A 24,330-nucleotide genomic window follows, 5' to 3' on the forward strand; every position below is an offset into this window, starting at 1 on the left:
CAGTGACCATCCCCCTTCCTAGTCCCAACCCAAACCAGATTTCACTCCATAGGGACTCTTATTCCATGCACCTGGGCTTCTCCTAATCTCCTTAAAGCCTCTGCAACCCAGCCCCAGCTGTAGGTGCTGGGCAGGATGAGCCCCATGACTCCTGGGTCTGGGAGACCATGTCCTGGGTCATTATATCACCTGCTGTGTCCATGGCCCCACCAGTGAGGTCCAACTAGCTCTGTTCCTTCATTCCTCTCTGCCACCAAGGGAAGTGCAGCAAGACAGCCCACATCCCCAGTGCCAGCCTTCATGTGCTGGTCATCTGGAACAGTGTAGACATGGCCCTAGGACCAGGGCAGCCAGGACTTGCAGAGTCCAAGTCAACAGGGGAGGCAGATTTAGAGCCCATGTCCCTTTGGAGTCCAGTCTGCCTGTGTCTTCTAGATACCAGCTGCCTCTGTCACTTTTCCAAGGCAGTTCCTCACAGTAATTTCCCTGGATCCCTTGGTATACTTATCCATGCAGATACTCCCAATCTTTGGGGCTCTTGCTATGTCCCAGAAAGATCCTTCCACTGGGGAACAACTCTAGCTACATTCCTAACAGCTTTTTCTCTGCCGCAGAGACAGCCCCATCCACTAAGGCAGTGGTTCTCCACCGTTTTTGTACCATGATTCATTAGTAAACACTGGCCAGTCCTGACCCAGTAAATAGTTTAAGTATAAAGCACACAAGTATTTTGGCTCCAAAATACTTATTGCACACTACACGCCCATCTCCGGGCCACTTCTCCACTCCTATCTCTCTGGGACTCCACACCGCCCCCCACCAGGACCAGGCTTTCTGGGATCCTCCATCCCCACCACCCCCTTAGGCTCAGCTGCCTGCCTAGATGTGCCTGGCTTACAAGTCTTAACTATAAACCCACCGGATGGTGGAGGCTAGGGTTTAGGCATCCTTCCCTGCCTTTCACTGGGGCGGCAACTGGCCTGGCATTTCTTGGGGGCTCCTGCACCACCCACCAGGCCATCATTCCCCAGCAAGGTACAGTTTTAGGTCCTACCCAGGACCACTGAGGTCACCTCCTCCCCCAGAGCCTCCCCTCTAGCTCCGAGGTGTTCCTGGAGCCGGAGCTCAGCAGGGAGATGTTTCTTTCCTACTAGCTGGTCTCAAACTGCTCCCCTCCACCCAGAGAGCTGGGCATCAAATGGGCACTTTAATCAGGCAACTGCCCTCTCCCAGGCCTAGCCCTTGAAGTGACAGGCACCACAGGTGCTCTGTCACATAGTGTAATAGTTAAATAGTGTATAGTGTATGTAATAAGTAGTGCATAGTTAAATAGATAGTGTATAGATATAGGTAGTGTTTTAATAAACAATGCTGTATAGATGCAGAGGTGCCGCGGAGGAAAATCCCAACTTTTCTTTTTCGCCTTTTTTTTTTTCCTATTTTCCTGCTAATTTAATGATGTATGGAGGGCTTGTTCATTTGCTGAGACATGGCCAGTAACCAAGAAGGAGGGCCTTCGCCCATCACCCTGGGTGCTAAGACCCACCAGACTGTTTAGTATTTGGCATAAGCATAGAGAACAGAAGTCGAGATGGAATGCTTATTTATAGCAATAGTCCCTTGGGTGTACGTGTGAATGTATGTATGTATGTATGTATGTATGAATTTGAATGTATGGAAAGGTAGGGCCTCATCTAGAAGGAGGCTCGCTTGCCCACCACCCCAGCCTGAGCAGGCTGACCAGACAGACCAGAGATGGTTGAGTTTCACAAGCTACAAAGGTGCTCAATCATTACTAAGACACAGGGACTAGAGTATTGTTATTAGCAGTTATAATTATTGCTAGTAGTATAATTAGCAATTTAATCATTACTGTAGACAGAATTACTTGGGCTCATTGTCCCCACAAGATGCAAAAGAGCACAGTCATTAGGACAGAGGCATCCCAGTCCAGCACCTCAGATCTTTTGGCAGGTACTGCACTCGATTTCAGCAGCCTGCACACTTCTCAAAAGCTACATTTGCACGCCTGTGCCCCCCAGGGACAACTCTCCCTGCTGGACTGAGTCCTTCTGCCTCTCATCCGCCTCGAACCTCTCTCGTCACTACAGCATACATGCACCCCAACTACTGCTCCCCAATTTGAAGGCCCTGAGCAGGGCAGGAACCCACCCGACCCTCATTTTGGTGTAAAAAAAAAAAAAGACAGTCTGGTGCCAGCCTAGATAAGAGCGTGAAAACCCTGTTGAGAAAGAGCACCAAAGAACTGCAAAAAAAGGCAGGAAAAGACTTGGCAGGGAACAGCCCCTTTGGTTGCCTTTGCAAACTGGATGCCTTGACAAAACGCTTGTGGTGCCTTTGCAAAATGCAGACTTGTGAGGGGGGACGCAGCCAGCTCCCCAGTGTACATTTGCATGGGAGATTTCCCGCCCCTCCAGCGCCCCATGCAACAAGTGCCGAGAAAAAGTGGCAGACAAAACTGCGGGAAAAGACTTGGCAGGGGGCTTTGCAAAGTGCAAAACCACCATTGGCAACTGTCTGAGTGAATGCTTGGGGTTTGATTTTTGCATCCTGCACCAACCAGCCAATCCCCATGCAGCACTGTGAGCAGGGATTTTCCCAGTCCTACAAAATTAGGGGGCCAGGCTTGGCTCTAATGCTCCTGGCTACCGCCTGGACAGGCAAGCCGAGCGGAGCTACTTCACCCTTTCTGGGGCAGTACCCGCTTTTTAATGCTGCGCTTCAGCAACCACTGCAGGGCATCAGTTATCAACGCGTGCCCTGTGAGCATCCACATGGCACTACAACTGGGCCGTGCTGTGTAGCACCTTCTCCCGGGGGTAGGCCTTTGTGTCGGCTGCCATTTCCTGGAATTTGTCCCTCCAGCCATCTGCGACTGACAGTCAGGTTCGTGACGACTCCACCAAAGCCTCCATCATGCTTTCCCGGGACCCTCGCTGACTGCAGCACATATCCCTCGATATCCACTCCTCTGTAGTGCAAGCTGGGGTCTGAGGTTCAGGGGCACATGCCTGGCTGGCATCGGGCATGGTAGCTGGTAAACAAGGAAAAAAAGCGTTCCTGGTTTGGTGACATTTCCTTCCCACAAGGGTTGATGAGGACAGTGATGAACCCCCTCCCTCTCTACCCTCTCCACCCCCTGCCAGCAGACACCAAAACAAAGCGTGTGACAATATTCACATTCCCCAAAACTTACAAGTCCCCGGTTCAGAGTCATGTCCCTGGCTGCCACTGCCCGTACCAGCTGCAAACAAATAAAGCGAAACAATGAGTTCACCATCTGTAATATTGCCATTTATCCACCCCCAATGGCATACACCCTTCGTCCACCCAGAAGACAGCATGATGTCCCACCTCCAGTGATACATTCATTTCAAACCACTGCCGCATCTATCCACCCTGCCCGAACCCAAACAGCGCCTGCCAGTGGCAAGAGGCACGTTCTGCCATACTTACAAATCTCCGGTGGTGCATCTCCTTGGGTCTCGGGAACAGACACCAATGTTTGGGTGTCGGGAAAAACAAACACATCTGAACTGGTTTCCTCCTCCTCGTCCTGCTACTCATCATCTGTGTTAATTGGGGGAGACATTGTAGTCAGGGTCAGGGTATAGTGCTGGGACTCTTGTTGGGAGTCCCTGTTATCCAGGACCATGGAGCAGTCTCCCCACTGCTGTGACATGCTCACGGTTTCCCCATCAGGAGGAGCTGCCTCTGTTGGTGTGCTCTCCTCCAGCACAACACGAGTCCTGAAAGACTGCAGCCAGAGAGCCTTGCCTGCGTCCTTGGACAGAATAACAGACAGCTGGTCATAGAAAGGAGCAATTGTGCACCCTGCCCCAGAACGAGAGGTTGCATCTTTGGCACAGTGAAATGCACATCTCAGGGCCACAATCTTGCACTAGCACTGGGTCCAGTCCCAGTTGTGCCCTTGCACCCAAATTTGTAATGGACTTATTTGTTCTACTTTCTAGCTGGTCTATGATCTTTTGCTCTGACCAAATGTTGATTAAGTCCTGCAGTTCTTCTTGGGTCCAGTTGGGTCCAGTTGGGGCCATGGGTGTTAGAAGTGCTCTCCCCTACCCTGGGGGTCTTCAAGAGGAGGTTGGATATGCATCTAGCTGGGGTCATCTAAACCCAGCACTCTTTCCTGCCTATGCAGGGGGTCGGACTCGATGATCTATTGAGGTCCCTTCCGACCCTAACATCTATGAATCTATGAAAGCATCAGCCTCCTGCTCCGTGGCCTGTATACTGCTGGACTTGTTTTTCTGAGACATCAAGCAGTTCTAAGCAAACAGCAACCGATTCACAAATGGCCATTGGTGAAATTTGAGAGTAGCTTAGATACACGTGCTTATATGCACATGCCTTGAATTTGCCAGTTTGGAAAATTCCATGTAGTCATTGTGAAGGTATCACCGGTGTCTTGCAGTACCCAATACTATGATGAAGTACCCTATTAACCAATAAAGACATGGTGATGGGGTGGGAGCATGGGCCATATAGACCCATTGTCCATTCAGATGGCTGGTTAATGTTCCATAGTCTTGCAAAAATTATGTCTGTGTCTGTCTTCCCATAGTGCTACACAGAATCAAGGCCAATGCCCAGTGCCCCAGGGTTACTAGTTGAAATGATGCAGATAAGAGTTAAAATGCAAAACTGAATGCAGCTAGACAGAGCTCCAGACCACAACCCTGCCCCCCCTCCCCCCGCCCCCGCGCCAATTGGTGCTGGTACCATGATCTGAGAAGCAGCCCTGCTGTGTACGTACAGTCCGTATGGGATGACAGAGCAGGACCAAATGGAGATGCAGGATGATGTGTGAGGACCAGGAAGCAGACAATGGAGAAGAAGAACTGAGTGAAGACTCTGACATGGAGAATATGGCAGACATAGGCGAGGAGGAGAAAGAGGAGGAAGAAAAACTTGCTATTTACCCTGCAGCTGACCTTAGACTTATTACAAAACATGCATGCACAGCTAGCAATGGCAGTGAATGCAATCATCATCTTTTTCAATGCTCGCGATGGGGAGATGGGATGTAGATATGTGGTGAAGTGAGACAGCTTAGAAGCATGCAAAGAAGTAGAAGGTGACCGGGCTCTGTGGATAAATGTCAGGAGCAGCAACCGCGTGGTCTGGGCCCATGAGAGCAGCTCGGACTGATGGGAGTGAATCGTGCTGACCACTTGGAACGATCAGCAGTGGCTGGAGATGTTCCGAATGACCAGGGAGATGTTTTATCATATTGCCTCGATGCTGGGGTCACAAATTATGAGGCAAGACACTAACATGAATCAGGCCAGACAAGAGGGTGGCCATAGCCATCATGAAACTGGCCATCCCATCCAGCCTCCACTACATCGCGAACCAGTTTGGCGTGGCTCCTTGCACGGTTGGGGTGGCAATTCGCAAGGTATGCCAGCTGTTGCAGGACGTGGCAAACAACTTTATTGGCCTCAGGAATCCTCAGGAAGTCATAGATGGCTTCAGTGCCATGGGGTTTTTTAAATGTGTGGGGGCTTTAGACAGCACTCACATCCCAGTGCAGTCCCCTTTGGGGAGGGGGAGGTCATCCACAAAGAGAAGAGGATTTGCCTCCGTGATCCTTCAAGTCATGGTGGCCACCAGGGCTGGTTCACAAACATTTTTACCGGGTGGGCCAGCAGCACACATGACACATGCATGTTCAGAAACTCCCCACTCCCTGACCTCATGGAGAAAGGACAGTATGCACCCAGAGTCCCCAAGACAGTGATCTGTGGTGTTGCCCTTCCCCCGCTTATAATAGTAGACCAAGGGTAGGCAACGTTGGTTGGCCAGAGTGCCAAAAAACCCCACAATGTCTACCTTGGAAGGTACCAGCGTGCTGACATGCTGGAGCTTGGAGCAGCTGGCTGCAGCCGGCCCATGGAGCCCAGTCCGCTTCATAGACATTAGGTCTGGAAGGGACCTTGGAAGATCATCAAGTCCAGCCCCCTGCCCAAAGGGCAGGAAGTCAGCTGGGGTCATAGGATCCCAGCAAGATAAGCATCCAGTTTGCTCCTGAAGGTGTTCAATGTAGGCGCTTGAACCACCTCCGGTGGCAGGCTGTTCCAGACCTTGGGGGCTCGGATAGTAAAGAAATTCTTCCTTATGTCCAGTCTGAAACGGTCTTGCAGTAGTTTATGACCATTCGACCTAGTCGTCATCCCTTGGGGCGCTCTGGTGAACAAACGTTCCCCCAGATACTGGTGGTCACCCCTGATAAACTTATAGGTGGCCATCAGATCACCCCTGAGCCTGCGCTTTTCCAGGCTAAAGAGCCCCAGGGCTCTCAGCCTGTCATCGTAGGGTCTGTTTCCCTGACCTCTGATCATGCACGTGGCTCTTCTCTGGACTCTCTCCAGCTTCTCCACATCCTTTTTGAATTGTGGAGCCCAAAACTGGACGCAGTACTCCAGCTGCGGCCTCACTAAGGCCGAGTACAGGGGGAGAATGACGTCCCGGGATTTGCTTGAGAAGCATCTATGGATGCAAGCCAGTGTTTTGGTAGCTTTACTAGCCGCAGCATCGCATTGCAGGCTCATGTTCATCTTGTGGTCAATGATGACCCCCAAGTCTCTTTCTTCCTTAGTGCTAGCCAACGTAGCACTGTTTAGCCTATAAGGATGCTGCAGGTTTTTTTTCCCCAAGGTGGAGAACCTTGCATTTATCGGCGTTGAACACCATCAGATTCTCATCCGCCCACTTGCTGAGCCTGTCCAGGTCAGCCTGGATCATCCGCCTGTCTTCTGGTGTGGATGCTTTGCCCCAAAGTTTGGTGTCATCTGTGAACTTGGCCAGTCCGCTTCTGACTCCAGTGTCCACATCATTAATGAAGATGTTGAACAGTATGGGTCCAAGGACAGAGCCCTGGGGGACCCCACTGGTCGCAGGACACCACGATGAGTGACTTCCATCAATTACTACCCTCTGGGTCCGACCCCAGAGCCAATTTTCCAGCCAGTGGATCGTGGAGGACCCAAGGCGACAATTGGCCAGTTTCTCCAAGAGACGATCATGGGACACCAGAACGAAGGCTTTTTTGAAGTCAAGATATATGACATCAATCTCTTCTCCGTTGTCCAGGTGATAGGTCACCTGGTCGTAGAAGGAAATGAGATTGGTCAAGCAAGACCTACCCGCAACAAGCCCGTGCTGGCTATCCCTTAAGATGTTGGCATCGGCCAGTCCATTAAGGATGGCCTCTTTAATAAACTTTTCTAAGATCTTCCCCGGGATAGAAGTCAGGCTGATGGGCCTATAGTTAGCTGGATCCACTTTCCTCCCTTTCTTGAAGATAGGCACCACATTGGCCTTCTTCCAGTCTTCGGGCACTACACCAGAGCACCAAGAGTTTTCAAAGATCCGCGCTAGAGGCTGGGCTATGATGCTCGCCAGCTCCTTGAGTACCCTGGGGTGAAGATTGTCAGGGCCGGCTGACTTGAAGGTATCCAGCTTCTCAAGATGTTCCTTCACGAAGTCAGCATTAATGGAGGGCAGGGGATCATCCTCACCCAGACTTCCCTGTCCCATAGCGGGCACGGGCGTCCCATGGGACTGATGAAAGACCGACGCAAAGTACCCATTTAATAGGTTGGCTTTTTCCTGGGCGTCAGTTGTCAGTTGCCCCATCTGGTTCAGCAGGGGTCCAACGTTGCCCCTGCTTTTCCTCCGGCTCCCCACATATCTGAAAAAGGACTTTTTATTGTCCTTGATGCTCAAAGCTAGCTGGAGTTCAGTTGCAGCCTTGGCTTTCCTGGTCAGCTCCCTACAGGACCGGACCAGTGCAGAATAATCGTCCTTGGAGGTGACTCCCATCCTCCATCCTTTGTAGGCCTTTCTTTTTAGCCTCAGGAGGTCTGCTAGGTCCCTGGAGAGCCAGGGGGGCTGCTGTGCCCTCTTGCTGCCTTTCCTCCGAGATGGCATAGACTTAGTTTGGGCATTGAGGATCGCTCCCTTGAGGAGCAACCACTCTTCTTGAACTCCCTTCTCCCTGTGGTCATGGTCCCTTAGGGCCTCACTGACAAGCCTCCTGAGCTTGTCAAAGTCAGCTTTCCTGAAGTCAAGGACTTCCGTGTTGCTGACTGACTTGCCAGCTTTTCGGCGGATGGTGAAGGTGATCAGCTCGTGGTCGCTGTCACCCAGCTTGCAGCCTCCCAGATGCCTACTGGGAGCAGCCTGGGCTCTGTGGCTGGCAGCAGCTGCTTAGAGCCAGGGCTGGCAGTGGTGTGCTGAGCAAGTTGGCCTTGCGTGCCATGCTCAGCATGCATGCCAGGGGTTGCTGACCCCTGCAGTAGATGCTGCATACCCCCTAAAGCCCTGGCTCATGAAGCCTTATAGGGGGAATGTTATGGACCTACAGAAGCTGGTTTTCAGTTTGCATCTGAGCACATGCAGGATGGTTGTTGAATGTGCCTTTGGCCGACTGAAACCACAATGGAGGGCGCTTAACAGCTGCCTCGAGGTAGAGCCAGAAAATATCATGGCCTTTGTAGTGGCAGCTTGTGTGCTGCATATCATCTGTGAGACCCATGGAGAGGTTTTCAGTGAATCATGGCCTGAAGAAGCACAACAGGCAGCAGCCAGACAGAGATGTGGCCGGACAGCAGTGCAGGGACCAAAGACATATCCACAAGGAGAAGCTGGTCGTGCTGCCCTAGTGCGGGATTGCCTGGCAGCACATATTATGGATATGGACGCTGACAACAACTCGCAGTGGCTGTTCTTTTGATTACAATAACTTTTACTATTTACAACATAAACATCTGTGTCTGATTGCAGGGGTGTGCAGGGGAAGGTAGCAGATGGTGGGTGGAAGATGAGCAGGGCACGGGGCAGGGAGGTGGACTGGGGTAGGTGGTTGTTGTTTGGAGACTGGCATTGGTCTGGGTTGGAGGGTCATTACATACCGTGCCTAACCAGCCTGAATCATGTCCTGTGGCAGGGTTAATTAGACCTCTCATTGGCCGGCTGCCACGGGGCTGGGCAGATGGGGAGCGAGTGGTCTGAGCAGCCTACAGCACGGTTTAGAGTGTGTGGTGGTGGTGGTGGTGGGGTCAGTTTTCCATCCCAAGCCCACCAACAACCCATCATTTCACAACACCCCTCCAAAAGCCGTATGCTGTGCTAAACAAACAGACAAGGTGGCAAATATTCACAATGTCACGTGGGCAGGGAAGAGGAGTGGGGGAAGCATCCCCTTTGAGGGGTCCCCATGGAAACTGTTCCAAGCCCAAGCAGCTTGGGAATGCTGGGAAATGTAGTGGTAAAAGGCAGACATTTGGAACCACCCCTCTGCCCCACAGACACTGTACTATTAGTACTCCGTTAATTTTTAATAAACGTTCATGGCACACATAAGCCCGCTGGGGGATGGGGGCGCTACTGCCACTGCTGGCCCGCTGAGCAATCCTTGCAAAGCCAGCAGGTCAAGGCACTTAAGGGAGCCCAGCCCTGCCCCAGCCCTGGCGAAATCTGTGGACAAGGAAGGAGCCCCCCAGGGGACACTTGCTTGCCTGTACACGAATGCCAGGAGCTTGGGGAATAAGCAGGAGGAACTCATCCTCCTCCTCAGTGCAAACAATTACGATGTCATAGGGATCACGGAGACCTGGTGGGACTCCACCCATGACTGGACCACGGGGATAGACGGCTATACCCTGTACAGGAGGGATCGTGTAGAGAAAAGGGGCGGGGGTGTAGCTCTCTATGTTAAGGAAAGCTACATGTCCCTGCAAGCCAATATTGGTGACCAGGGTGGACGGCTGGAGACCCTCTGGGTTAAAATCCGTGGGGAACACGGCACAGGGGACACAATGGTGGGAGTCTATTACAGACCTCCCACCCAAAGTCCTGGTTTGTGTCGGGAGCAGCTCCCTGCAGCTCCCACCCAATTCTCCTGTTTATTTTCTAAACAGTTGTTGTCCCCATGGGGTCAGGGCTTATCTGGGGCACTATTTCCCCATGCATTGACCCAAAACGCTGTCTCTTGTTTTGGCTCTTCTGCTGAGCTTGTTCCCACCGCCTCAGTGTCCCTCCGGACTCACCACAGCAGCACTCTTCGTTGTCTCAGCGTTCATCGGGATCTGACCTGTTGAACCTTCAGGTAGTCTGGTGCTCCTGACGTCCTTCCCAGCCACAGGTTAGACTTTTCTCGTTTGTCTCTCCCCAGGGTCTTCATTCCCCCCTTGTTTCTCCTCTGGTGCCTGAAGGCACTCTGTAAATGTCCCGCTGCCGGTTTTATCCCCGGTTTTCATGGGCTAATCATCCAGCCACTTTTCAGGTGTGTAATTGTCTCCACCTGACCGTTTCTCAATCGGAGGTCACTCCTCCCAGTGTTAGCCCAAGTAGCAGGGCTCCTGCTAGAGTCCCTGTTACAGTAACAATAATACTATTTTTGCTAATGCAGAAAAGGTAGAAATGGTAAACATTTCTGTGCTATATGGGGAAAGAAATGGGATGATTTGTTTTAGTATGCACTTCTCGACTCCGTTCATAATAAATCAAGTTGTTTAAAACCTCTACTAGGGATCACTCTGCATCCCAGAATTTTTTTTAAAGAAGTTTAATTAGCCACCTCACAATTCTTAAGAGCCAAGACATTTTTAATTAAAAAAGAAAACACTTAAATATTAAAAACGTATATACCAGGTGATTGGTAAGGGTGTCAGTGTGCCAATATGCATAAGGACTGTACCCAGGGCATTTAATTTGCTTGACAGTAGACTAGCAAAATAATGCAAAACATGATACTCACTTGAAAGGGTATAACTCTGGTCAGTATGGTTTTATGGAAAACCAGCCTTGTAAAGCAAGGCCCACTTCGGTTCATCGAGGAAATTGCAAACTACCTAGATATCATAGACTTTGTAAGACTTTTGATTTAGCACCATGCAGTGCTGACTAAGATCATAATGTTAATCAACAAAGCACCCATTCAATAAAGTACTAACCAAATGACCTTTCAAAGTAATAGTCAAGGGGAAACAATAAAACTGACTGTTTCTAGTAGGGGTGTATTGAGGCCATTCAACTTCTTCATTAATGATCTAGAAGTAAGGATAAAAGTTCATCACTGATTTAAAAATTGGCAAAATGGTAAATAATGTTGGTGGTCTATCAGTATAGCTCAGTATGCTAGGTCTATTCAAACAAAATGCCTTCTGGTTCAACCAAATGCAAAGTTGTCCAAAAACAAGGGATAAGGATATTCCTTGAACAGGATCTAATGTCATAAAGCAAGGCTGTTCAACTTGACTAGCCCCTGCAGCCTGATCCGGTGGGGGTGCTAATCAACAGTTGTTTGCCTTTCTTCATGCCTTCCACCAACTGTAATACCCCATCTCCTTGAGTAGAGCTCCACACCTGGGAATTTGGGTGCCCCTAAATTTTCAGCCTGTCCTGGAGTCCCCCAAGCCAAGTAAAAACAGCTTTGCAGGCTGAATCTTTGACACCCCTCTCATAGCAGCTATGTGATTGAACATACATTCCCAGTAAAGTGCTGTGGCAGCTCCTGTTAACTCCTCTGGTTTAGGACATGTAGCATCCAAGCTACCCTTTACTTTTTATTGAAATTCTACTGAATAATATTGGCACTGGTTTGGGAATGGACTCTGTGTAGACTGGTATTCAGTCTACAAATATTATCCAGCAGTAGTAATGGCATGGCCTGCTTTGGACACAAGATGAATAGATTAAAGAAAAAACGTGGATGCTCTGGATATCATGATAGAGTTGTCTTTAAGAGCCCTCACATATATGGATGAAGAAAGCATTTTCCACATTGTTTCTAAGTAAATATTGGTGCTTTAATTCTAAACCAACATTTAAATTGCAGACCATTGATCATTACTTATCCAATCACATATGTATTTGAACATAGCATAAATGCATAGTGTGTTCTTTTTGTGTTTGTTTATTGAAAGAAAGAAAGAAAGAAAGAAAGACTTTAAATACATTACATACTACATTAAAACTGAAACCAAAATTCTGTTACTTCACAGGGCATTGGGCAGCAGTGGCTAGTAACAGGTAAGCTCTGCACTATATCTACAATGACATTTGTTAACATTAATTTCAAGATTGATCCCTTGTCAAAAGTTTAATCCAAGGTTATGTTTCCATCCAGTACTTTACCCCCTGTATCTTTGGGCTTAACAATATCGGTGTCTGGCCAAACCTGAAGTCCAAACATTCCACCCTGGAGCAGTCACTCTAGTTTGCTCCAAAGGCAAATTTCTGCAGTTACTCTTCTTGGTCAGTCAAGATTCCCCAAAGCCATCTATCTCCAGAAGCAAGTACTGCCTACAGGATGCTTTCTTCCCATTCAGTGTCACAGCTCACATTTGGTGCTTTATTCCATTTAGGACCCCTGCAGGCACCTTATTAAGTATTAATGTCCATTGAAATGGAAAGGAAGCTGGACTCAGAAGAGATTGAGGCAGTTTCTGGACAGACATATTGAGTCCCTGGACTTATCTGAAAGCATCTGGTTACTTCTAGCTCCAGGCAGGGCACTACCAAATGCCTGATTTACCTCTGTTTAAATGAGGAAATGCAAGACGAGACAGCATGGGCTCTTGTCAGTTTATTACATTGAGTTACACTAGTCCAGACTAAGATTAGAGTGGACCCAAGATTGTTACATTACACAAGCCGGCAGGTTTTAAACTTATGACAAGGGACAGAAGGGAATTTTACTCATTGCAAGGAAATCCTCTTGCACAAAGCTTCAGTAACCCACAGGCTCTTAAAACCCAAGAAAGAAAGAAAGAAAGAAAGAAAGAAAGAAAAGTTTAGTTTTGCTAACCTGGCTTTTGGAGAAGGTGATCAGAAAGAGCCAGTATGGATTCCCCAAGGACAAGTCAAGCCTGAATACCTGATTGCCTCCTACGATGAGATAACTGGCTCTGTGGATGCAGGGAAAGCATTGGACAGGATATATTTTGACTTTGGCAAAGCTTTTGATATGGTCTCCCACAGCATTCTTGCAAACAACTAATATCTGGGCAAAAATGACCCAAACTATATTATAGGCTTTATGACTTTTCAAGTTATGATGAATGGCACTTAAGGAGTTTATAAACTGACACCCTGTTTTGACCTTCCAATGTGGGTTTCAACTTTATGATGCTGGATACAGCAGTGTCCAGCTGGTAAGTCTGGAGTGGTGGAAGGGGAGGGGAAAAGGAAGGGGTGTGGGGGAGCAGATCAACACCCCCTGCAGTGAGAGGGGCTGGGGTAAGTTGCTTGTCTGGTGGCTCCCACTGCTTGTCCGACAAGGCATGGGGGGCGTGTGCCACCGGATCTGCGCAGGGCGGGGTGGGGCGGGCAGGGCTGGGGCTGCACTGGGCTGTGCTGGGAGCGGGGCCTATGCCCTGCTGCTACTCTCGCAGCCAGGACGAGCGTGGGACGAAGCCGCTACACTGCCTCTGGACAGGTGGTATGCAGTGGTGGCAGCTGCCCCCTCCCCCCATAGACAAGCCGCAGTTCCTTCCTGCACCCGCCGTGCCCCAGCGGGGTGAGAAGTGGCATCCAGGGTGGGGAGGGCAGGGCCGGGGCTATGCTAGGCTGCACTCCAGCTGCTCCCCCATAATCTCCACTCTGCCACCTGCCCCAATCCAGGGGCACATGCCCCCTCCCATGCCCTCCCACTGCTCGCCCAGCTGGGGCAGGGTGGGTGCAGGATGGAGCTGCAGCCCATTGGTGGGGTGGGGGCAGCACCTGCCACTGTGCGCCGCTTGTCTGGAGGCAGTGCAGCAGCCCCCTCCTGTGCCTGCCCCACCCCGGCTGGGCAAGCGGCGGGAGGGCATAGCCCCCACTCCCAGTGCAGCCCCAGCCCTGCCCGCCCCATCCTGTGCAGATCTGGGGACACATGCCCCCCCCCACACCAGGACCTCCCGGCCAAGTAGCGGGAGCCACCAGACAAAAAACGTGCCCCAGCCCCTCCCTCACTGCAAGGGGCCTTGAATTGGCCCCCCACATCCCTTCCACCTCCCCTTCTACCACACCAGACTTACCAGCTGGTCACAGCTTATTAAGCATTGTAAAGGAACCAAGCTCCCATTTATAACATTGTTGCTATGGGAAAATTGGTTTTGAGTTATGACATTTTGACTTAAGGCCCAGTTTTCAGGAACCAACTGTGTCATAAGTCTGAGGACTGCCTGTATAGCTACACTAGAACGGCCTCTACATGAGCCAGTACCACACAGGAGAATGACCTGAGAGTCGTTGCGGACAGTTTATTTAAAACATCAGCTCAGGGCTCAGCAGACATAAAGAAGACAAAGCACATTTTCAGGAAGATGAAGAGAACTATAAACAAACCAGAGAGAATCATGTTTGTGGAATCACAGGAAATGAGGGCTGGAAGGGAGCTCAGGCGGTCACATCTAGTCCAACCCCCTGTTCAAAGCAGGACCATCCCCAACTACATCATCCCAGCCAGGGCTTTGTCTAGCCGGGTTTTGAAAACCTCCAAGGACAGAGCCTCCACCACCTCTCTGGGGGACCTGTTCTGGTGTTTTGCTAGCCTCCTAGTGAGAAAATTCTTCCTAATATCTAACCTAAACTTCCCTGGCTGCAACTTGGGCCCATTGCTCCTTGTTCTGTCACCTGCCACCACTGAGAACAGGCCAGCTCCATCTTCTTTGCAACCCCCCCTGCAGAGAGTTGAAGGCTACTATTAAATCCCGTCAGTCTCCTCTTCAGGCTAAACAAGTCCAGTTCCCACAGCCTCTCCTCACAAGTCATGTGCCCCAGGCCCCTCACCATTTTTGTTGCCCTCCGCTGGGCTCCCTGCAATTTCTCCACATCCTTTCTGTAGTGGGGGGCCAAAACTGGACACAGTACTCCAGATGTGGCCTCCCCAGTGCTGAATAGAGGGGAAGAATCACTTCCCTTGACCTATTGGCAATACATGCACCAATGCAGCCCAGGATGCCATTAGCCTTCCTGGCAACAAGGGCACACTGCTGGATCACATTCACCTTATTGTCCACTGTAACCCCCAGGTCCTTTTCTGCAGATCTGCTGCCCAGCCAGGCAGCCCCAGCCTGCACCAGTGCATGGGATTGTTCTGTCCTAAATGCAGGACTCTGCACTTGTCCTTGTTGAACCTCATGGGATTCCTTTTTGCCCAGTCCTCCAATTTGTCCAAGTCACTCTGAATCCTAGCTCTATCCTCCAGCATATCTACTACTCCTCCCAGCTTGGTGGTATCTGCAAACTTGCTGAGGGTGCACTCTATGCCACCTTCCAGGTCATTGATGGAGACATTGAAAAAAAAACGGCCCCAGGACCAACCCCTGGGGCACTCCACTTGATACCAGCTGCCAAATGGACATGGAGCCATTGATTACTACTCTCTGAGCCTGATGCCAGTTTTCTATCCTCCTTACAGTCCATTCATCCAGCCCATACTTCCTTAGCTTGTCTGCAAGAATGCTGTGGGAGTCTGTTTGAAAAGCTTTGCTAAAATCAAGGTACACCACATCCACTGGTCTTCGCATCCACAGAGCTGGTCACCTCATCATAGAAGGTAATCAGGTTGGTCAGGCATGAGTTGTCCCTGACGAATCCATGCTGACTGTTCCTAATCACCATTTTTTCCTCTAAGTGCTTAGAAATTAATTCCTTGAGGATCTGCTCCATGATTTTTCCAGGGACTGAGGTGAAGCCAACTGGTCTGTAGTTCCCTGGATCCTTCTTTTTCCCTTTCTCAAATATAGGCACTATGTTTGCCTTTTTCCAGTCATCTGGGATCTTTCCTGATCACCATGAGTTTTTAAGATGATGGCTCTGCAGTCACATCAGCCAACTTCCTCAGCACCCTCAGGTGCATCGCATCTGGCCCCATGGACTTGTACACATCCAGCTTTTCTAACTAGTCCCTAACCTGTTCTTTCACCACTGAGGGCTGCTCACCTCCTCCCCAAACTGTGCTGCCTGGTGCCTGGAGCTGACCTAGCCTGTGAGGACAGAGGCAAAAAAGACATTGAGCACTTCAGCCTCTTCAGCATCCTCTGTCACAAGGTTGCCTCCCCCATTCAGTAAGGGACCCACACTGTCCCTGATCCTCTTCTTGCTTCCGACATACCAGTAGAAACCCTTCTTGTTACCCTTCACAATCCTTGCTAGCTGCAACCCCAATTGCACTTTGGCCTTCCTGACATCATCCCTGCATGCCCGAGCAATTTTCTTATACTCTTTCCTAGTTATTTGTTCAAGTTTCCACTTCTTATAAGCTGCCTTTTTGTGATTTAGTTTACTGAACGTTCCCTGCTAAGCCAAGCTGGTCTTCTGCCATACTTGCTAGTCTTGCTGCACATCAGGATGGTTTGCTCCTGCACTCTCGGTAAGATTTCTTTGAAGTATAGCCAGCTGTCTTGGACTCCTTTCCCCCTCAATCTGGCTTCCCAGAGGATCCTGCCCATGAGATCCCTGAGTGAATCGAAGTCTAATTTTCTGAGGTCTAGGGTCTTTACTCTTTATCCTTTCTGTGTTGCTCCATCCTTCCTTACTCCTCCATACTCTTCTTTGCTGCTCTCCATCCTTCCTTTCCTCAGGATCCTGAACTCAATCATTGCATGGTCACTGCTTCCCAAGTTGCCATCAACTAACACATTCCCCACCAGTTCTTCCGTGTTTGTGAGCAGCAGGTCAAGAAGAGCAGGGCCCCTAGTTGGCCGCTCTAGCAGTTGCGCCAGGAAGTTGTGCCCAACACTCTCCAAAAACTTCCTGGATTGCCTGTGCACTGCTGTATTACCCTCCCAGCAGGTGTCATGGTGATTGAAGTCCCCTGTGAGAACTATGGCCTGCAATCAAGAAACTTCTGCTAGTTGTTTGAAGACAACCTCATCTACTACCAGATCCTCCTGATCTGGTGGCCTATGTTGCCTCTTTATAAATCCATGGTGCATCCATACCTTGAATATGGTGTCTAGTTCTGGTCCCCATATATCAACAAGGATAGATGACAACTAGAGAAGGTCCAGAGAAGGACAAAAAGGATGATGAGTGGTATGGAGGGGCTTCCATGTGATAAAAGACCGAGGCCAGGCCTGCTCAGTTTAGAAAAAGGACACTTGAGGGAGGACATGAGAAGGGCTTACAAAATATTGGATGGTGAAGGGAAAGCTAGAAGGGATTTATTGTTTATTCTCTCTCCCAGTACAAGAACTAGGGATCACAACATGAAATGATTAGCTAGTAAATTTAAAATGAAAATATTTTCTTTTCACCCAGTGTGTCCTTAAAGGACATTTTGCAACCAGATGTGTTGGAAGCTGAGAGTTAAGCCAAATTCAAACAGGGATTGGACACAGTCTTGACAGAAAGGGGCATCAGTAGCAGCTGAAGACGAGTGAGGGGCAGAACTTCCTAGACCCCAAATGCTGGAGGCTGCAAGTGGGAGAGGAACAGTAGAGAAAGCCCTGGTAGGACCCAGTTCACTCTCCTTTCAGTATGTGCTCTCTGTTGCTGCATGACAAAGGAGACTGGACAAGATGGACCTATGGTCTGGCCTAGTACGTGGCAGTTCTTATCTTCTAAAAATAATAACAACAACACATCAATAGCAATACTAGCACTACTTTTGATCTTAGTCCACAAACAGCCTACTCTTCAGCAATCCCTCACAGATGAGGATGATTGTCTTCCATGGCTGTCTTATCTGCGGGTCCAAAGATGGCTGACGAGGCCAATCCAGGTTGACAGACTTCACTGCAGCTCAGACGTGTTTCCATGTGGGGTGGCTGGCTGGATCAACACTGATCTTCTGTCAGTATTACTTCTACTGCAGCCATTGTTTGGGAGCCAGTTTGAATGACATAACCAAGCGGATGAATCAGCAATCAGTCCAGCAATCATCAGCTCCTAGCATAGCACGGGTGATGCAGACATCTTTGCGATCCCTGACACAGACAATGACATAGTCAGTCAGGTGCCAATGCTTAGATCGTAGGTGTTGCCATGATGTGTTGTTCCTGTTTTTCTGGTGGAACAAGGTGTTGGTGAAGATGATCCATGTTCTGTGCATTTGGTCAAGAGGAGGATGCCGTTCCTACTCCTTTGCCAGTGGTTCCATTCCAGAGGCGAGAGTCTCTTCCGACTCACGTTGAAATCACTGAAAAAAATAACACCGCCTCCCCCTGGAACATCAGAAAGGACTTGGTCAAGGTTGGTGCAGAATTCCTCCTTGGTTTTGTCAGTGGCATCAAGTCAGGGCATACATGCTGATGACAGTGGCATAGTGACTCCCTGCTAGGTTAAAATGGAGAGTCATACAGCGTTCACTAATTCCAAAATTAAACTCAATGTGTTGTTTTATGAGTACATTCTTAATGTCAAAACCAACTCCATGAAGTTGGCGTTCTCCTCCTTTTTTACCTGTCCAGAAGAAGATATAGCCACCTCTATGTCCTTTGAGCTGCCCATCTCCTGCTCGCTCAGTGCAGCTACATCAGTGTTGTGTCACCTGAGTTCTCAGACCACGATTGCAGTGCGGCACTCTAGGCATTCACTGCTAGGGTTGTCCAAGAGGGTCCTGATGTTCCAGGTCCCAAAAGTAATGGTGTGTCTTTGCTGGTATTTTCAACCTCAGTAAAGGTGATCCCACTGGACATAGTTATCCAGTCAGGAAGAAATACAGAATGCTGTATTAGACAGGCTACGTTTAAAGCACCTTTTCCAGCTCCCTCCCCATGAGGGGTGAGCAAAGCAGGTCCTGAAGAGGGCCACTCAGTCTCAGTTACAGCTACTGAATTGCACTCCTGTCTCATCCAAGTGCTAGACGACCATCTTGTAACTGCCACCTTCATGTCAGTGTATTACTTGGAGCTTCCAGACCTCACAATCCTGCTCCCATTACCATTACCTGGTTGGCAAAGAGCTTGAGGAATGTACTGGGCATGATCCTTCCCTGCTCTTCCCCACTGCAGCAGCCAGGGGCAGCTCCAAGCTATGGCCAGACAGCCACAGCCACCTGGCTGCCAGCCCCACTCTTTGAAAGGGTGCACTGTGCTTTGTTCCCCAGCCAAATTCTTCTTTGGCCCCGAGCAGTCTGCAGCCAGCTGACACAGCCCTCCAGGATGCTGTCCCAAGGACCTGTGCCTAACACACCATGGATGCTCCTCACCTTCCACCCAGCAGCAGCAGCCAGGACACCATATCTGAGGCACTCGCAGGCCACCTCCTCCACCACCCTCTGCAGAAGGGCGGCAGGGCAACCACCCACAAACCCCTGGCCCACAGTGCAACAGCAAAAACACGCACACTGAGTTTTCAATGAACCCCAAACTTTATTTCTATCCCCAACACGCCAATAAACCCCTCTCTGCCTCCCAAAAGACCCCTCCTTGTCTCCCTTCCAACAGCCCCAATGCATACCTTACCTCCCCCGAACCCTAATGCATACCACCAATAAAATACCCTCATCCCCAGGTGTCTATTTACAACTCTTCTGGGGAACAGTGGGGAGGAGGCACCTACGGCAGAGCCCAGAGGGAGGCATGTGGCACCTCAGCATCGGCCACCAGCACCTTGGGTTTGGGCACCATGGTGAGCCTGGCAGGCTGGGGGCTGACCTGGGGGTGAGGGTGGGTTCTGTCCATCCCGCCCAGCCCACTCCCCCTCCTCCTCCATTGGGCCAGGGCCAGCAGGGCCCGCGTAGGGAGCCGGCCCTACCATGGGCAGCTCCCTCAGGGACTGCATGGAGCGGGGTCAAAGGGCAGATGGCAGGTGAAACGGGGGGGCTGGGGGAACAGGATGCACCTGCTGCCACATGGCACTGCACCTGCTGCTACAGTCACTGGGAGTGGGGGGGGTCTGAGGCAGGCCCATGGGTGCCTGTCAGGGACCAGCTGGGGCCGGGACCAAGGCCTGGACACTGGGTGTGGTGCCAAATACCACCAGGGCCAGCACAGTCAGTGACGCACGCACTGGTTGTCCTTGGCAGCAGCCACCGCCCGTCGCACCATATCACGCTGCTTCTCCTGGGCCTCCACCAGCTTCTGCAGGACAGCGTGGTACACCTCACTTTCTGCTCGCCATGCCTCACGATCCTCGCAGTCTGACTGCTCCATGCCCTGCCACATCTCGCGGAACTCGTGGAGCCAGTGGCGGTGCCAGGTCCGAGTTTCCTCAAGGTGCTCCTCGGAGATAGTGACCAGCCGCTCGAAGACAACCGTCGGATCCTGGTTTTGGCACTGACGGAGCTGGTGCACGTGGAGCACAGCTGCTGAAGCTGCAGGTGTTCCTGAGGCCCCATTTTCCCAACCACCAGGTGATTTGCCCCTGCATCTAGCAGCGGATTCTGCAGAGCAAGGACAGAGAGGCTTATTGTGAGAGTTTGCAACATTTCAGAGATAACATGCATTATACAGAGGGACTGTGCACCAGCTGCTCTCAATTTGGGGGTTGTGCATGCACAGGCACCCAGGGACCGTGGTAAGTTGCCCAGGCGGCCTTTCCTCTCTGTGTCCACAGGAGGCAGGGCAGGCCACTTTCCACAGACAGCCTGCCTTCCCTGTACCCTACCCTAACCGACCCACTGTGCCCTGATGCTGCTGACTGCAATGGTTTCCTGGGTGCAGCTCAGAACCTGATGTCAGGCCCTGAGCTTTGAAAGTGCCCCAGGGAAGCCCACGCTGCCCTGCAATGTGTGGTTCCTCCTGGAGGGGCATCTGCCTACGTTACGAGTGCCTGACCCCCGCAGCCAAGGAGGAGATCACCACTACCACGGACAAGTTTCTCCATGTGACAGGTCCCTGGCTGCCTAACTGGGAGCCCACTGGCCACTCAGTAGAGTCCTAAACTGCCTCTCACGTCCCTGCATGTTGGTGGGAGAAACTCCAGCAGATGGGGTGGGGGCCTTGGCCAGGCAGGGTGGCAGTTGTAGCCAAGTGGCAATTGGCAGCTGAGTTGTCCCAAGTGCACAGGGACCCCGAGGGTTGTGGTCTCAGCAGCCCAGGCCTCGAGGGGACATTCATGCCCTAAGCCAATGTTAGAGGATGGGGCTTGTGGGGGCCCGTTTATCATGTCACTACTGGGACAGACCCTAGTTGCAGTGAAGTCAAAAAGGTTTGAGTAGGGATGATCCTGGCTCATGCAGGGGATTGGACTAGATGCTCACGGCCAGTTACATCCCCTCAACTGGTAACAGCGCCCTCCCATGTCAAGGGTGCTGGAGAGGACTCAGTTTGTTCCCTCTGGGATGTTAACTTAGCTCACCAGGAAACTCAGCAACCTGGGGAGAAGGAAAGGGCTCTCCTTGGCCTGAGAAATGCACCAATTAATGCCCGAGTTGTACTCCAGGTTGGGGGAGGAATCTGGACTGGCCACAGGGCCGAAATCAGGGCAGAAACCACCATGACTGGGAAAGATGAGTGTGAAAAATTTCACAGCAGCAATTTTTGCATTTCACCTGGTCCAGGACTCGCTCATTAAACTCCTGCTGTCCCTTTGTCAGCCCCTCCTCATGGCTGCCTCTTCCCCTCCTGGGCAAGCGAGTAATCCTTTTCTCTTTGAGCTGAGGAACAAAGATGCTCAGCTTTTCCTTCATTTTTAACATTTTGAGGTGAGGAACAAAAGAAACAGGTTTATGGGACATATTCCTTTCAGTTACATGTGTGTTTTTCACCCCAAAAAACCAAAGCCTCTTTACTGATTTTTCAAGAATTTCTTTATTCTGCAATTTAGTTTTCAGTAAACTATTCTGGGGGTTGTTTTTTCTAGAAAGGTATTTTCTTCACCAAAGACACTTTTTTTAACAACAGACAAACAATCAACTCATAGAAAGTGAGTGTTGGAAGGGGCCTCAGGAGGTCACATCTAGTCCAACCCCCTGCTCAAAGCAGCACCAGCCTGGATAAGGTCATTCCAGCCAGGGCTTTGTCAAGCTGGGCCTTAAAAGCTTCCAAGGATGCAGTCCACCACCCCTCTATGTAACCTGTTCCAGTGCTTCACCACCCTCCTAGTAAGACAATTTTTCCTAATATCCAACCTAAACCTCCCTTGCTACAACTTAAGCCCATTGCTCCTTCTTCTGTCATCTGTCACCACTGAGAACAGTTCAGCTCCATCCTCTTTGAGCCCCCCCTTCAGGTAGTTAAAGGCTGCTATTAAATCCCCCCTCAGTCTTCTCTTCTGCAGACTAAGCCCAGTTCCCCCAGACTCTCCTCATAAATCATGTCCTCCAGCCCCCGAACCTTTTTTGCTGCCCTCTGCTCGACTCTCTCCATCTTGTCCACATTCTTTTTATAGGGGGACAGAGTACTCCAGATGTGGCCTCACCAGTGCAGAACAGTGAAATTACAACTTCCCATGATCTGCTGGTAACGCTCCTACCCATGCAGCCCAGGACGCCATGGACCTTCTTGGCAACAAGGGTGCACTGCTGCCTCATATTCAGCTTATTGTCCGTTGTAACCCCTGTAAGGTCCTTTTCTCCAGAGCTGCTGCATAGCCAGTCCGTCCTCAGGCTGTCCCAGTGCATGGGATTGTTTTGTCCTAAGTTCAGGACTTTGCACTTGTTCTTGTTGAACCTCATGAGACTTTTTTTTGGCCCAATTCTCCAATTTGTCAAGGTCTCTCTGAATCCTAGCCCTACCCTCCAGCATATCTACTACTCCCCGCCAGCTTGGTGTCATCCACAAGCCTGCTGAGGGTGATATCCATCCCATCTTCCAGATCGCTAATGAAGATACTGAACAAAACCAGCCCCAGGACTGACCCCTGTGGCATTCCACTTGATACCGGCTGCCAACTAGACATGGAGCCACTGATTACTACCCGTTGAGCCCGACAATCCAGGCAGCTTTCTATCCACCTTACAGTCTGTTCCTCCAACCCATACTTCCTCAACTGGCTTGCAAGAATGCTGTGGGGGATGGTATTAAAAGCCTTGCTAAAGTCAAAGTATATTACACCCACTGTGTTCCCCACATCCACAGAGCCCGTTATCTCATCATACAAGGCAATCAGGGTGGTCAGACATGTCTTGCCCTTGGTGAATCCATGCTGGCTGTTCCTAATCACCTTCTTCTCCTCCAAATGCTTAGAAATGCATTCTTTGAGGACCTGCTCCATTATTTTTTCCATTGAATGAGGTGAGGCTGACTGATCTGTAGTTCCCTGGATCCTCCTTCTTCCCTTCTTAAAGATGGGCACTACATTTGCCCTTTTCCGATTGTCCAGGACCTCCCCCGATTGCCATGAGTTTTCAAAGACAATGGCCAGCCGCTCTGTAATCACATCATCCAACTCTCTCAGCACCCTTAGATTCACTGTGTCTGGCCACATGGACTTGTACACATCCAGCTTTTCTAAATGGACCCTAACCTGTTCTTTTACCACTGGGGGCTGCTCACCTCCTTCCCAAACTGCGCTGCCCGGTGCAGTAGTCTGGGAGCTGACCTTGCCTGTGAAAACCAAGGTAAAAAAGAAGCATTGAGTACTTCAGCCTTTTTCTCCTTGTCTGTCACTAGGGCACCTCCCCGTTCAGTAAGGGAGCCACATGTTCCCTGACCTTCCTCCTGGTTTTGACATACTTGTAGAAACCCATCTTGTTGCCCTTCACATCTAGCTGCAACTCCACTTGTGCTCTGGCCCTCCATCATCCCTGCATGCCTGAGCAATACTCTTAAAGTCCTCCCGTTGTCTGTCCAAGTTTCTACTCCTTATAAGCTTCCTTTTTGTGTTTAAGCTCACCAAAGAGTTCTCTGCTAAGCCACGCTGGTCACTTGCCACATTTGCTCTTCTTCCTCCACATTGAGGTAGTTTGTTCCTGTGCATTCAGCAAGATTTCTTTAAAATCTTTAAGGGAGGTGGTGCTCTCCCTTACCCTGGGGGTCTTCAAGAGGAGGTTAGATAAGCATCTAGCTGGGGTCATCTAGACCCAGCACTCTTTCCTGCTTATGCAGGGGGTCGGACTCGATGATCTATTGAGGTCCCTTCCGACCCTAACATCTATGAATCTATGAAAATACAGCCAACTCTCCTGGACTCCCTTCCCCTTCAGACTGGCCTCCCAGAGGATCCTGCCCATCAGTTCCCTGAGGGAGTCAAAGTCGGCTTTTCTGAAATCTAGGGTTCATACTCTGCTGCACTTTCTTCCTTTTGTCAGGATCCTGAACTCAATCATCTCATGGTCACTGCAGCCAAACTTGCCATCCACTTCTACGTCCCCCACCAATTCTTCCCTGTTTGTGAGCAGTAGGTCAAGAAGAGCATGGCCGCTAGTTGGTCTCTCCAACACTTGCCCCAGGGAGTTGTCTCCAG

General features: G+C 50.4%; 1 protein-coding gene across 5 annotated transcripts in view; it reads right to left on the reverse strand.

Annotated features, from left to right (window-relative positions):
• Nucleotides 1-14,280: 14,280 nt before the first annotated feature.
• The window catches only part of LOC132243173 (zinc finger protein 311-like), a 28,502-nt gene continuing 18,452 nt past the window's right edge, over nt 14,281-24,330 (reverse strand). For all 5 annotated transcript variants that reach the window (XM_059718957.1, XM_059718954.1, XM_059718956.1 and 2 more), the window contains one exon: nt 14,281-20,365. In XM_059718957.1, the coding sequence (XP_059574940.1) occupies nt 19,977-20,365 (389 nt within the window). In that variant the 3' untranslated portion in view covers nt 14,281-19,976. The remainder of the gene's footprint in view (nt 20,366-24,330) is intronic.

The sequence above is a fragment of the Alligator mississippiensis genome, chromosome 15 (assembly GCF_030867095.1).
Source record: "Alligator mississippiensis isolate rAllMis1 chromosome 15, rAllMis1, whole genome shotgun sequence".
Classification (NCBI taxonomy): domain Eukaryota; kingdom Metazoa; phylum Chordata; order Crocodylia; family Alligatoridae; genus Alligator; species Alligator mississippiensis.